Source organism: Littorina saxatilis, unplaced genomic scaffold (assembly GCF_037325665.1).
Source record: "Littorina saxatilis isolate snail1 unplaced genomic scaffold, US_GU_Lsax_2.0 scaffold_2248, whole genome shotgun sequence".
Taxonomy (NCBI): domain Eukaryota; kingdom Metazoa; phylum Mollusca; class Gastropoda; order Littorinimorpha; family Littorinidae; genus Littorina; species Littorina saxatilis.
Window position 1 is genome coordinate 4 of NW_027129304.1, and position 11,949 is coordinate 11,952.

Sequence of the window (11,949 nt, forward strand, 5' to 3'; positions counted from 1 at the left end):
ATGGGCTCTTCCCATCATCAAAGCATAATGCTACGGAAGTCGGCCATTTTTCTCAATATCCAAAAGCATATTGACGAAAATGGCCGACTTTCTTATATCGTAACTCCACACCGAAAATACCACAGTTCCCCTCTGAAGTATTGATGTACAACCCATGGCACTAACATTCATGTAGTCGTTTATAACTGAGGTTGAACAATTTGGAGTCAGTTTTTCTTCTACAGTCAGAAAGCGTGTAGCGGTGTGCATGTCTGCGCCAACATGATGCGCGTAAGAAGTTTGTCTGCTATCAAAACCTGAGATCAACGCATCGACGCAAAAACTGTCATTTTGTAAGTTTGGAACAACAAATCAAGGTCATAACAGCTATATAATCGCTATTGTGTTTTCAGCGTAGCAATAGGGTCCGATATTTAGACTCGAACAAGTATAATGCGACTCGTCTTCGACTCGTCGGCAATATACTTGTCACGTCTAAATATCGGACCCTATTGCTACGCTGAAAACACAATAGCTGTTAATGTATGTCTTCATGAATACAAATTGACTGAATAATGCATGTCTTGCCCTCATCATAAACAGAGCAGTGGGCGTGTCCCGACGGCTACTGGCAGTGCAGCAACAGGCAGTGTACGCGGTCAGAGGGGCTGTGTGACGGACACAGATTCGGACAACGGGACTGTCGTGACGGCAGTGATGAGGACCACTGTGGTGTGTAATTGTCACAGGGAGAGAGAGAGAGAGAGAGAGAGAGAGAGAGAGAGAGAGAGAGAGAGAGAGAGAGAGAGAAAGATAGATAGAGAGAGAGATAGAGAGAGAGAGATAGCGTGGGTGTGTGTGTTTGTATGTGTGTGTGTGTGTGTGTGTGTGTGTGAGTGTGTGTGTGTATGTGTGTGTATGTATGTGTGTGTGTGTGTGTGTGTGTGTATGTATGTGTGTGTGTATGTGTGTGTGTGTGTGTGTGTATGTGTGTGTGTATGTGTGTGTGTGTGTGTGTGTGTGTGTGTGTGTGTGTGTGTGTCTTTTGTTAACATAATGATGTTGATGGTAATCAATTGATGAACCGTCACACTTGTTTCAGCAACTCTTTCACCAGCAACTATTCCACCAACAACCCCTTCACAAGCGACCCCTTCACCATCAACTCCTTCACCAGCCAGTCTTTCACCAGCAACTCTTTCACCAGCTACTCCTGGAGAAGTTGACACATTGACAATGGGGGCAATTGCAGGCATCGTGGTGGGTGGTCTCCTCTTCGCTTTTCTCTTGGTTCTCATCACAGTCATGGGAATCAGGAAAATAAAATTCCACAGAAAAGGTAATCAATATTTCGTCCTCCAATTGACAATCTCAAGTCATTTCCTGTCAAGGTAACATGCCCTAAGGAATTACATAATTATGGGACATCTCTGCTGGCCCCCCGCGGGTTAGGGGGAGTCCAATATTGGTTGGGACGAAAAAGAATTTACCCGATGCTCCCCAGCATGTCGTAAGAGGCGACTAACGGATTGTGTTTCTCCTTTTACACGTGTTAAGTGTTTCTTGTATAGAATATAGTCAATTTTTTGTAAAGATTTTAGTCAAGCAGTATGTAAGAAATGTTAAGTCCTTTGTACTGGAAACTTGCATTCTCCCAGTAAGGTAATATATAGCTATTCTGATGGACACGTGGGGGGATTCGGGGGCTGTGATTGGATGATCTCACACATCCCTTTTCCGATCATCAAAGCATAACGCTACGAAAGTTGGCCATTTTTGCCGATATCCAAACGATATCGGCAATAACAAAGACGCATGGTTCCGGTTTCTTCCACGTGTATAAAGTACACGCATACCTCGCCAGGCTTGTGTCTGTGGCTAGTCGACAGACGATGCAATTTGCTTTGTGTGTGTTTTTGTTGTTGCTTACTGTACATGACATACATTACGTGTAAAATCCAGTTCTTTAACTGGCAGCAAACCTTGCAAATTTCCAGAAGCTGCAATCTGAAGCGACCTATCTCTGATTTTTGCAGACGATCTCTCCAATCACCAATGTTTAACACAAAATCAGCAAACTCTCCTGTCACATAGAACGTCCATTGTGTAGTGCAATGTTGAAATGAAGTTACCGGTCTGAAACATTTCGTCGTTTTTTCTGAGACAATCCTTGTTCTTACTTATCATCTACAGATTTACCGCAGTCTTCACCACGCGAATTCCCAACAGAAGTCAGACTTTCGAACATACAATCTACGTAGGCAAGCATGATACGTCATAACGTCATATGATTCCTAAGATATTGACGTAATGCTAAGCATCCGGTTATCTTGAGTTTTCTCCGTAATACATGTCCGTGGGTTTTTCAATGTTCGGTTATTTCCGTGGCTTCATGCAGAAAGGGAACCGTCGTCTGCAATCAACGACATGGACCATTCTGGTCCTTGTTGCTGACAAAAACATGATTTTAACACAGAATTTAATGTCAGAATAGCTATATAAACGCTATTGTGTTTTCATCGTAGCAATAGGGTCCGATATTTAGACTCGAACAAGTATAATGCGACTCGTCTTCGACTCGTCGGCATTATACTTGTCTCGTCTAAATATCGGGCCCTAATGCTACGCTGAAAACACAATAGCTGTTAATATTGTACTACGTTGCAAGCCCCTGGAGCAAATTTTTGATCAGTGCTTTTGTGAACAAGAAACAATTGACAAGTGGCTCTATCCTATTACTCCCCTTTCCTCCGTCGCGATATAACCTTGAACGGTTGAAAACGCCGTTAAAAACCACATAAAAAACGCTCGCGCTGGACCCGAGTACTCTTCAGACATTCACACACACACACACACACACACACACACACACACACACACACACACACACACACACATACACACACACACACACACACACACACACATACACACACACACACTCTCTCCGTCACTCCCTCTCTCTCTCTCTCTCCCTCTCTCTCTCTTTTACACACACACACACACACACACACACACACACACACACACACACACACACACACACACACACACACACACACACACACACACACACGAGTACACTACCACATCTCCATTCTAAAACACGTCACGTTCCAAATCAAATGACGACATTCTATTTTCTTACGTCACTATTCTTGGTTTACGGTACCATTCGGCGGCTTTGCTACGAGTATGCCATAGTCTTGGTTAGCCGAGACCTTGCACCGTTCTATCAGACTGCCTTGCTGGCTGTTGCACCGCGAATTCCTCCCACCGCCAAGTCGTTGTTTTGTGGTTTATTTCGCATTTAGGTCCCAGGTAACATTATGAAGTTTTAATACGATCAATCGGACCTATTATCAAGTTAGTGTATCAACTTTTGAACGAACTGCGCCCAGTAGTTTCCCAGCAATAAGCTGTTAAGTCGAGACAGACAGACAGACAGACACACACACAATTAAAGTCTGCTGGACCCTAGTACTAGCGTACTCGGGGATAAAGAAACATATCTGCAGTCACAATCTCAAGTCAGGCCAAGTAAGCGTTTATGTTTCAAAAATGACTAATTTAATGATTGTGGTGTAACACGAAGTTGTAGATGTCAGGAACAGAAACAAGACAAAACAAAACAAAATAAAAGTGCGTTACACCTGCCTGTCTTTCCTAGATACAGGCACATCACGGCTCCACAACACTGACAACCCAAGCCCACAGCTGGCCTCACGCGCCGTCAGTCACCGACCACACCACCCTGAACCACAGTCGTCCTGTGAAGAACATGCCTACGAGAACATGAGCTACAACACCCTTTACACCAGGGATACGCATGACGTACTTCAGCAAGATCAACCGGATGACGGCAGGATCTACACGGAACTTGTGACGTCACCACCAACAGCCAGGGACACTTATATCGAGCTTGTCGGCAAGGTTGCCGGTACAGGTCAGCAAATGTGCTTGCATTTATCGATTTTGCGATGTATTTATCTCTATGTCTGTATCTCTTTCTTGTTGTCTTTGAATCGATCTATTGATACCAATCAATCGATATGTATATTGCAGTTAGTTTGCTTATAGCAAATAATACGTGCAATGCGCATGGATAGAAGGCAGATAGATTGCGCTTGTCAAACTCATTCTTGTACAATTCTTGACAAAAGACTCCTGGTAAACACAACACGATAACTCGTTTTGAAACAATGCTGTGTACGCACTGGCACTAATCTACACCTATTCGAGATATGTTCAATGCACAACTAACTGATGTTTTCTCCCCGCTCTCCGTAAACGGAGATTGGAGCAACGGCTCGCAGTTCGTAGATGATGACATGCATGGCTGTTTGAGTTGACGGTTATAATACTTCAACATTCGGCTGTCTGTTCTAGTTGCTGTCAGTTAAAACGTGTATATGAAAACATCGGTCATTATTTTAGAAGAAACTAAAAATGCATTATGGCGATCAGCCAACACATTGTGAAAACAATGGCTATTTGTGTTGCAGATGATCATGAAACTACATGAGGACATATTATCGATGCTTTGCAAATGGCCACATAATGCCAACGTTCCGGATGGGATGCAACAATAAGCAATTATTTTGTGTTGCTTGAAGGCTTGGAGGACTGTTGGTAAATATAATTATGCTAGTGTAACTGATTACCCGTACGTTTGTTTTGCTGTTCAAATCGTCTAGTGCCTTATTCCCCATTTGTGTGTACACGCAAGCACAAGATCAAGTGCGCACGGAAAATATCCTGTAATCCATGTCAGAGTTCGATGGGTTATAGAAACACAAAAATACCAGCATGCTTCCTCCGAAAGCGGTGTATGGCTGCCTACATGGCGGGATTAAAACGGTCATACACGTACAAATCCACGTGTGCAACAACACGAGTGTACGTGGGAGTTTCAGCCCACGAACGCAGAAGAAGAAGAAGTCTATAGGCTTTGATGTTCAGTTTGATTGACTTTTGATGTGTGTGTGTGTGTGTGTTTTCTGTTATGTTCATGTTTGTGTGTGGTCCGGTTGCTCGCGGTTACTAAATCACTGAACTTGTCGTGGATTTGAATCTGGATCGGAACGAGGTAGAACATACATCAACAGTACATAATACGATCTGAGTGGGAATACAAGAATGTGAAGAATTGGAGACATTTTTGCTCTGTGTTTTCTTGTAAATTAAATATACCAAAGTTCTACCAAAGTTCCTTTGTACCTTTCTTTCTAACGAAAAGTGTCTGCCTGCTGAAATATGTTCGTAATAAATGTCATCATCCTGCATGACTTTGTTTGTTCTAAGAGTTGAATGCTCGATGTCATAATTATTCATGTATGTTCATTTATAAGTTTCCAATCGCCAGTTGGCATATTTAGTAGTAGTAGTAGTAGTAGTAGTAGTATTATCAGCTGCATATGTTGCTGATGCTGCTGCTGCTGTTGTTGTTGTTGTTGTTGCTGTTGTTGTTGTTTCTGTTTTTGTTGTTGTCGTTGTTGTTATTGGTGTTGTTGTTGTTGTTGTTGTTGTTGATGTAGAACTAGAACTTAAGCAACACGGTAAAGCCAGCTAATGAGAAACAGCTTCTGCAATATATACCCAATTTAATATTAGCAATACAAATAAAGGACACCTGTTTTCATATATTACCACCGTGTTTATGTGTGCGGTGTGTGTGTGTGTGTGTGTGTGTGTGTGTGTGTGTGTGTGTGTGTGTGTGTGTGCGTGCGTGCGTGCGTGTGTGTGTGTGCTTGTGTGTGTGTGTTTGTGTGTGTGTGTGTGTGTGTGTGCGTGCGTGCGTGTGTGTGGGTGTGTGTGTGTGTGTGTGTGTGCATGTGTGTTCGTGCGTGCGTGCGTGCGTGCGTGCGTGTGTGCGTTATTGCCTTCGTACGTGCGCGTTTGTGTCTATCCATTTGTCTGTCTGTCTTTACACATACACCACGACCCTCGTCTCGATCCCCCCCTCTACGTTAAAACATTTAATCAAAACTTGACTAAATGTAAAAAGAACATAAAGATGTCACATCAAAAGTGTATCTGATCTACATGTTCAAGGTATTAATGTATTTCAGTGAAGATTGTTTTTTGCAAACTAGCTTTGCCAAAAACGATCAGACTGTGCTTTCATTCCGGAAGAAGAAAATACGCCTCTAGAAAGTACACTTATTTTATTTCAAAGTAACCCACATTTCAGGTATTCCAGGTCTGTTTGATGCAGGGGCGGATCACATCATTGTTAATGGGGGGTTTCAACATTTTGTGTATGGACAATTCGACGACGCGAAGCGTTTAGTTAAGGGCGCGAGGCGTTCGAACCTACTAGGGGGGTCCGGTGGCATGCCCCCCCCCCCTCCCCCCTCCAGGAAAATGTTGATAAAAACAAGGAATCTGAGCTAAGAAACTTTCCCTAATACACCTTCCAAAAATTGAATTTAAGAAGACACATTTGGATCAAAAGAAGGACAATCGACCGAGCTGGTACAACCTGAACCAACAAATGACCCATGTACTTTCCAAAACTGTCACTTGTAAGATCGGTTGCTAAAGGGGGTCCGGGGGCATGCCCCCCTCCCCCCCCCCCCCCTGCGGGAAAATGTTTATAAAAATCAAGGAAAATGGAGCAATCTGGTGCAATCTGAGCCATCGGTTTTTCTTTGTTTTCAATGTTTTCAATTCTATTTAGGAAACCACCCCCCCCCCCCTGGATCCGCCCCTGAGATGCAATGGCCTTAATTTTAAATATCTAATTTTAATTATCTCTGCCTGCCGGGTCAGCCCACGTCTGAACTGTGTTCCTATAAGTTCCCTGCACACCTCCTGCTGTCAACTCTTTGCCAAGTGTGAATCAGCTGCGCTGATCTCCGTACATGTCCGTTAGACTGTTTCCTGATGACGTCGTTGATGTGGCTGTATATGTTGGATCAGGTCCAGATGTAGCCCCGTGTCCACCCGGAACGTTGTATTCTTCAAAGCAATCATCCTGTACAAATGCAGAGTTGTTGCAAAATGCAGTTGTCAAAGGGATATACTACAGTTGGAGTCATTTAAGGTTTGACACTGTGTGATGGTGATGGTGGTAATGTTGGTGGTAGTTGTGGTGATGGTGGTGATGTGTTCGTTTCTTTCAGTGGCATAATATCTAGTTTGCTAAATAATTATGTTGGTTGCGCTTTAAATTGCCAGAACAACAATAGCAATAAGAAGAAAAAGAAGAAGAAGAAGAAGAATAAAAAGAAGAAGAAGAAGAAGAAGAAGAAGAAGAAGAAGAAGAAGAAGAAGAAGAAGAAGAAGAAGAAGAAGAAGAAGAAGAAGAAGAAGAAGAAGAAACAGAACCAGAAACAGGAACATAATCAAAACCAGAAGAAACAATGAGTCCCTGGTAATTGGGCTGTTTTTTCAGCAAACTCACTTTTTGCTTGCTCGGTAGTCTGGAGAGTAACATCAAACGACGTGTCAGCAAGCGGTAACACGTTGCGAAGTAGGCTCACTTTCGCTCCCAAAGGCATAGTTGTCTGTATGATAGAATTGAAAACCAGATTAACAATTTAATAAACAAACATAAAGACGTAAAACTAAGATAGATGAGTAATATGGCAACACAGAAAAACACTGTTTGTACGTGCATTTATATGCTAACATTGTAAGTCCCAAAGGCTAAGACAAAAACTATGTGACCCTCCACCACGAAATAAGTCGCATGTCACCTTTGCATGATTTTCATATTTTTACATTTTCCTAAAGAGTGTTTATATGCTCTATCAAGTGGTGAAAACCGTTTTAGAAAAGAGCGAAAACTTTTAGAGTTATAAGCCTGTGACTAAGGTGACCCTCACACTGTTACCAGACACTCCCCGGACTTATATTAAGCCTAGCGCAGAACCGCGCGAGGTGACATGCAACTCATTTCGTGGTGGAGGGTCACATATAATTAGTCAGTTAATTGCGTATGTCATCTGTTTTCATCACGTCATCAAAGACGGGTGCCGTGTGACTAGTACCGCTTTGTGATCAACATAACACATGACATGTATACAGCCTTACCATAGTATGTCTGGCCTGTGCTTTTGCAAGCGTTCCTCTTCTTTGCCTTCATTTTCCTCTTGACCACGATGACGATGACAACAACCAGAGCTACAGCATAATTGAATACAACAGCTATGACCACTCTTTCAACTGCAGAGAACCCGTCACCCGATGGCGTTGTTGGTAGTGGAGGTGTTACTGAAAGTAATTAAGAGATACGAAATAAGTGTTAGGAGTTCACTGTGGACATCACTCTGTGTATGCGTATGGTCAGTTACATTTGTTTCCTTGGGCAGAGAGAGAGAGAGAGAGAGAGAGAGAGAGAGAGAGAGAGAGAGAGAGAGAGAGAGAGAGAGAGAGAGAGAGAGAGAGACACACACACACACACACAGACACTGAGAGGGGCAGAGAGAGAGAGAGAACGAACTAACGACAATTTCGAGATCGATACCCGTTTTACAATGTTCCGATCTTTAGGATGATGCGAAAGCACCGATGGTCGTATCATGTAAAATTATAGCGCATGTGAAAGGAAATAGCTTTGTTTATTTGTATTGTTTATAAATGTATGTATGTTCCAAAAAACGTACGCCCTATGCAGTAACGTGCATAGATGACATTTTTGGTTAGTATGTATTGCTCTGGTGACTAGGGGATACAGGCATTTGGCACTTCCGACATAATTGATGTCCGGCACGGCCGACCATAGCAGAGGTTAGAACAAAAAACATTACTTTTACATGTGTGTATTTACCGTAGGACCCGAGGACAACAAAACACTGAAATAGTCGCTTCTTATTGACACTGAGCGTATATATTTGTGCATATATTACCATGTTAGTATGCATATGAGAATCAACCACCAACAAAAACAAAAACACTTTCAACATTGAATTTGTTCAAGAAGAATCTATGGCACAAATGCACATAATAACGAAGACTTCTATTCGCTGTATAACCACTGCCTGTCCGCGTTCCCGTTTATATTATTCTGTTGGTCCCTCTAATAAATATTCTAACTGCATGTCTTACACTTACACTGGAGGTCAATATCATACGATGCCAGGTACAAAACCACGTCAGAAGAATTCAGTACAATGCAGTATGCCTTCCTTCCGTCGTCCTCCAGCCGAGGGCGAAACGTGCACGTGTTGTTAGCTGATGACGGACAAGGTCTGGGTCCAGGCAGTGTCCAGATATAGAAAGGCGCAGTTGTGTTGCATGTGAATGTCAGCTCCCTGGTGTCATCGGTCACAAAATGTTTAGCTCCCGGCACAATGGTGGTGTTGTGCTCTGCATCAGCTGTTAGTCATTGGACAAGAAATGTCGTCTTTATTGTGCAAGTTATGTATGTGTCAACATTACAAAATAACTTGAACATGGACATATCATCGTTCACAGTTGGTTCCTGACGGCGTTATCATGTGCAATACGTCTGGTCCTGAGTGTGTGCTAAAGACGAGACATTATGTTGTGTCTTGATCCACTGGAACCTCTGACACGGTTCCTTGCATGCTATGACAGTCTACCCCATCCCTTGGCCGGGTATTTCAGGTAGTTATAGTTACCGCAACCCTGTGAGCGGCCGATTGTGAAGTGGCGAGTAGGTTCAATACACATGTGAGGCAAGGACTTGATTTCTCGGCTTTTATGACGCCAACAGCAACACTTTGATGATACAATAAGCCCACTGTCTTCACTGTCTTGGTCCACCTGTGTTAAATTTAGATTGTCGACCAGCTGTCGTAAAACAGTGGTCTGGTAAATCCAACAATAATGTAACACTGTCCGTTTCTCTGTCATTCTGTATTTCTCTATCTCCCTATGTATATATCGTCTGCCTGTCTGTCTGTCTTCCTGTCTGTGACTGTCTGTATGTCTGTCTGTCTGGCTCTGTCACTGTCTGTCTGTCTGTCTGTCTCTCTGTCTCTGTCTCTGTATTTCCCTCTGTCTCTCCCTCTCTGTCTCTGTCTCTGTCTCTGTCTCTGTCTCTGTCTCTCTCTCTCTCTCTCTCTCTCTCTCTCTCTCTCTCTCTCTCTCACCATCTCTTTGCAAACATGACTGTTTTAGATATACATAGCATTGGCCTTATCAATGTCTTGCTGCGCGTTTAAAGGCCAACATCCAAAAGAATTTTTCTCCTGGAGCGACCTAAACTTGAACCCGTCGCTATTCTTGCATGTCTGTTTACTTCGTGCTGCACGCAAAAATTGAGCGACTTCCTTGCCGCGTGGATTGACGAAGCTATTTTATTCTCGTGACTGAAAACACTGCAGTGCGTGCAGTTTTTGACGAGCCGTGGTCTCGGCTCGAAAGCTGTTTGTGGAGGCTGCGTGCTATAATTAGCTGACCTGCTGCGCGAGCAGTCACTGCAGAGTTTTGAGATAACTTTGTAACACGTTTTATTTTATGCTCCTCAAGAATACAACTTTGGGCAACGTGCCACGTAAAACTACACGCAACAAGGATTCAGTAGGTACCAAACATGCCTTGGTCAGAATGTAAATTAATCTTTATAAAGAAGTAGGCTACTTCAAACGACAGCCACAGCCACGGTTGGGTTCACGGCATCAAACCGATGCGACTCTCCGTCATATCATACACGTAATCAATCAAATAGATGACTAATAAACATGTAAACTACATGTATACGTCTATCGTCGGACATAAGAAAGTGGAGCTTCCCCCGGGCCTGTGCATGTGTTGTTCGTTGTGCGTGTGTAAATGTACACAACAAACTGACCACAAAACTGAGACAGACCTCTTTCGCTTCAGTCTTGCAGAATTTAAAGACGAATACAGGTAGAGCGTGCATTATACTAACTGTTTGGTAAAAGTATCAAACGTTTCTTTTTATAAATAAGTGGCAGGCTTACAGGAATACAAAGAGGCGCAAGTTGAAAGTAATGGATATATCTCTGGAAGATGCCATCAGTCCAAGTTGTCAAATGAAATCAAAGATGACAGAAACAGAAGTTTTCCATACAAATGTTGGTGTTTCAAAGGAAGTTTGCATTCTTTCAGATAATGATATAGACGAGGTGGCTGTTTGTTATGAAGTTTCAACAAGCCAACATTCAAATGATTTTACTTCATCTACAGATTTTTTTAAATTCAGCACTTCATAACTGTCATTATGAACTTGGAATCAGAGAGAGACCGTCTTTCCATTGTCATTCATGCCATAGATTTTTGTTTCAGAATCAATGTTTCACATGGCGTTCACAAGAGAGCATGCGAAGTTTCCGACAGTCTTTAGGATTTGTAAAAAAGGCCGTGTTTTGCTGTACATGCAAAAACTACCTGTCAAAAGGGAAAGTGCCTAACAGATTGCAACAACATTCCTATTTTAAGCTCAGCCACACGCCGACATGGAAGTTCAATGGTACTTTCAAACTTTTTCTTCTCTTCGTCGTATTTAATTTCTTTCTATTTCATAAGTCGAGTGCATAATTATGATTTCGGCTCGTGTTCATCGTGAGATGGACTTAGTTTCTTGTATTCTGTGGGTTCGACAGATTGACTAAATGTTGTAATTTCGCCTTACGCGACTTGTTCTCTCTCTGTTGGCAGCGTGTAATGCAGCTGGTTAGAAATTAGAGTTTTATTTTGCAAAGTGTGTACCAAAAGTTTGTCATGAGCTGCTTTAGGTTTGGGGTGTGGGTTGGTTTGATATTTCCTCTTTGCAGATCAAATCTGTATTCATTTTTGATGTTGTGTCTTATTTTGTGAAAGGAAACATGCAGACTGACTGAACGCATATATATAATTATGTAACTCATAAACACATGGGTGTAGTTATGTTCAAGAACACACACACACACACACACACTCACACACTCACACACACACATACACACACACACACACACACACACACACACACACACACACACACACACACACACACACACACACACACACACAACTGTGTAGATGTATCGTACA

General features: G+C 42.6%; 2 protein-coding genes across 3 annotated transcripts; one reads left to right on the forward strand and one right to left on the reverse strand.

The window, feature by feature from the left end:
* Positions 1-582: 582 nt before the first annotated feature.
* On the forward strand, positions 583-5,639 carry LOC138957566 (very low-density lipoprotein receptor-like; the record flags this gene model as incomplete). Of its 2 annotated transcripts, none has more annotated exon segments than XM_070328663.1 (4): positions 583-711; positions 1,097-1,318; positions 3,650-3,925; positions 4,485-5,639. In XM_070328663.1, coding segments are annotated over 4 exon segments (647 nt in total), but the record flags the coding sequence as incomplete, so codon positions are not given.
* Positions 5,640-6,669: 1,030 nt separating this feature from the next.
* Positions 6,670-9,303, reverse strand: LOC138957567 (uncharacterized; the record flags this gene model as incomplete). Its single annotated transcript, XM_070328664.1, is given in 4 exon segments — positions 6,670-6,958; positions 7,388-7,490; positions 8,020-8,199; positions 9,040-9,303. Coding segments are annotated over 3 exon segments (503 nt in total), but the record flags the coding sequence as incomplete, so codon positions are not given.
* Positions 9,304-11,949: the final 2,646 nt, after the last annotated feature.